The 3,129-nt window shown below is 47.9% G+C and overlaps 1 protein-coding gene across 1 annotated transcript; it reads right to left on the bottom strand.

Annotated features, from left to right (window-relative positions):
• Positions 1–1,139: 1,139 nt before the first annotated feature.
• On the bottom strand, positions 1,140–1,580 carry LOC119598438 (mucin-7-like). The gene has a single exon (XM_037948078.1). The coding sequence runs from the start codon at positions 1,578–1,580 to the stop codon at positions 1,140–1,142; it is 441 nt and encodes a 146-aa protein (XP_037804006.1).
• Between the last annotated feature and the right edge of the window lie 1,549 nt (positions 1,581–3,129).

Below are 3,129 nucleotides of genomic sequence, written 5' to 3'. Positions count from 1 at the left end.
TCCTATTCACCCTTCCTTCCGTCGCTTATTGTCTAGGAATGAAAAGACGGGAATTCCGTCCCTAAGGAGCCATAGCTGAGAGCCCACATTCTCGTATCGTGTTTCGCTTCTGCAACTCTCCCGTCTCGCTCTCGTTTTCTTCGCCCGTTTCGTTTGTCCATTTCGTCGCTTTAGCCGTTTTTTTCTTCTTTGTTTGGTTTTTGTGTTTGTTTTGTTTTGTTGGGTGGTTGATTTTTTTTTTTTTTTTTTTTTTTTTTTTTTTTTGTGTGTGTGTGTGTGTGTGTGTGTGTGTGTGTGTGTGTGTGTGTGTGTGTGTGTGTGTGTGTGTGTGTGTGTGTGTGTGTGTGTGTGTGTGTGTGTGTCTTCATGATTTAGTGTAATTTTTCTGTCAGTTTCTACTTTGTTGATACTTTTTTCATTTCTCTTTCTCTCTGTCATTTCGCTCTCCGTTTTCTTAGCTTGTTTTCATCTGCTCTCTTCTTTCTTCTTCCTATTTAGCCATTTTCCCACTCTTCCCCTTTCATTCTCTCTTGTTTCATCTTCACTCTTACTCCCCCATCTCTTCTCCTTCTTACATCCCACCCCCCATTCTCTTCTTTCACTTCATCTTCTCTTTTTTTCTTCGCCTTTCTTCTTCCATTCCCATTCTAACATCCCTTTCTATTTTTCTTTTGCTCCTGCTCCCCTAGTTCCTTCTTTTCCCCAATCCATCTTCTTTTCCATCACCTCTGTCTCTGTTCCTCCTCTTCTTCTTCTTCCTCTTCCTCTTCCTCTTCCTCCTCCTCTTCTTCCTCCTCCTCCTCCTCCTCCTCCTCCTCCTCCTCCTCCTCCTCCTCCTCCTCCTCCTCCTCCTCCTCCTCCTCCTCCTCCTCCTCCTCCTCCTCCTTCTCCTCCTTCCTCCTCCTCCTCCTCTTCCTCCTCTTTCCTCTCTTCCTCCTCCTCCTCCTCCTCCTCCTCCTTCTCCTCCTCCTTCTTCTCCTCCTTTCCCTCCTCTTTCTCCTCCTCCTCCCTCCTCCTCCTCCCTCCTCCTCCTCCTTTCCTCCTCCTCCCACCCCTCCCTCCTATCCCCTCTCCCCCCTCCCATCCCGCATGTATCCCTCCCCACTTCCCTCCCCCCGTATCCCCCCCCCCCCCAGCTGTCAGATGACTGCCCTGCCAGATATTCTGCCAGAGGGAGTTCCGATATTTGGGGTAATTGATGTTCTGAAGGAGGCGTGAGGTGTGACGTGGGCGGCGGTGGTGGGCGGGATGGGTTGATGGTTCGGGTGGAGTTGTGCTGAGAGTTGTGGAAGTTGTGGTGGTGGTTGGGGGTGAAGTTGTGGAAGTTGTGGTGGTGGTTGGGGTGAAGTTGTGGATGTTGTGGTGGTAGGGGCGGTATGCTTGAGGCTGCTGTGGTTGGTTTTGATGGTGGCTGTGGTACTGGTGATGTTGCAAGGTTGTGAATCCTTTGTGGATGAAGTTGTAAGGTCCTGGTGGTGAGTGTGATTTGGTGGAGTTGTGATAGAGGTTGTGGTGGGGCGAGTGTGGTGATGAGGGAGGGCTATGTGGCGGGGAATGAGGCGGCACACATACGTACGCATTGGCAGTACTGTAAACACGCACGCACACACACACACACACACACACACACACACACACACACACACACACACACACACACACACACACACACACACACACACACACACACACAGGCAGAAAGAAAGACAAATAGACAGACACAGAAGGAAGGGGGAGAAAGAGACCAAAAACAAAGACAGAAGAGGCATAAAAGGGGAAAAAAAGAGAGAGAGAAAGGCGGCAGGAAAAGGGGGAGGGGAGGGGGGCTTGGGGGAGGGAGGGCAAGTGTCCAGAGGCCTATAATTATGCAGTATTTAGCGTGCGATTAGCGCGGTAAGAGGCAGAATAAGAGGTAGCCTTTTTGTGTCTCTTTGTGTCACTTTTTATGCGATTTTCTCTCGCAAATTTCCATTTCTGTTTTTCGTGTGTTTGTGTTTGTATTTTGTTTGATTCTATTTTTTGTTGTTGTTCAAGTAAAGAAAGTAAAAAAAATGAGAGGAAAGAGGAAGCAAGAAAGAAGAAGAATGGCTGAGATATGTGACAAACGAAATATAGAGGAAAGGCAAAAGATTGAGAGAGAGAGAGAGAGAGAGAGAGAGAGAGAGAGAGAGAGAGAGAGAGAGACAGAGACAGAGACAGAGACAGAGACAGAGACAGAGAGAGAGAGAGGGAGAGAGAGAGAGAGAGAGAGAGAGAGAGAGAGAGAAAGAGAGAGAGAAAAAAAAGAGAGAGAGAAAGACAGAAAGAGACAGACAGACAGACAGACAGACAGACAGATAGACAGACAGAAAGAAAAAGAGGGAGAGAAATACAGAAAGAAAAAGAGAGAGAGAAAGACAGAAATAAAGAGAGAGAGAGAAAGAGAAACAGAGAGAGAGAAAAAGAGAGAGAGAAAGACAGAAAGAGACAGACAGACAGACAGACAGACAGACAGACAGACAGACAGACAGACAGACAGACAGACAGACAGACAGACAGACAGACAGACAGAAAAAAAAGAGGGAGAGAAATACAGAAAGAAAAAGAGAGAGAGAAAGACAGAAATAAAGAGAGAGAGAGAAAGGCAGAAAGAGAGAGAGAGAGAGAGAGAGAGAGAGAGAGAGAGAGAGAGAGAGAGAGAGAGAGAGAGAGAGAGAGAGAGAGAGAGAGAGAAAGGGATTTGTGTGTATGTTTGTTTATGTGAGTGTTCGTGTGTGTGTGTGTGTATGTGTGTGTGTGTGTGTGTGTGTGTGTGTATGTGTGTGTGTGTGTGTGTGTGTGTGTGTGTGTGTGTGTGTGTGTGTGCGCGCGTGTCTGTGCGTGCTTGTGCGTGTCTGTGCGTGCGTGCGTGCGGGAGAGAGACTTAAACTAAATTATGAAAAAGGGAATAGAGAGGGAAAGAAGAAAACGAAGTTCGAACGATGTCGTGATTAACTCCAAAAAGTTCTCGATTAATGATGGAGTTTCGTTTGATACTTCTTGGACAGGATCGGAGAGCTGGGGGGGGAGGGACAGGGGAGGAGAAGGGGGCGAAGGGAAGGAGGGGGGGAGGAGGCAGGGGCGGAGGGACAGGGGAGGAGAAGGGGGCAA

Source organism: Penaeus monodon, chromosome 41 (assembly GCF_015228065.2).
Source record: "Penaeus monodon isolate SGIC_2016 chromosome 41, NSTDA_Pmon_1, whole genome shotgun sequence".
NCBI lineage: Eukaryota > Metazoa > Arthropoda > Malacostraca > Decapoda > Penaeidae > Penaeus > Penaeus monodon.
The sequence above is the reverse complement of the archived record's forward strand: the minus strand, read 5'-3'. Positions and strand labels throughout refer to the sequence as shown.

What these genes read in the sequence shown, in the direction of transcription:
- LOC119598438 (XM_037948078.1), bottom strand. Translation starts at nt 1,580, where the DNA reads ATGCGTACGTATGTGTGCCGCCTCATTCCCCGCCACATAGCCCTCCCT.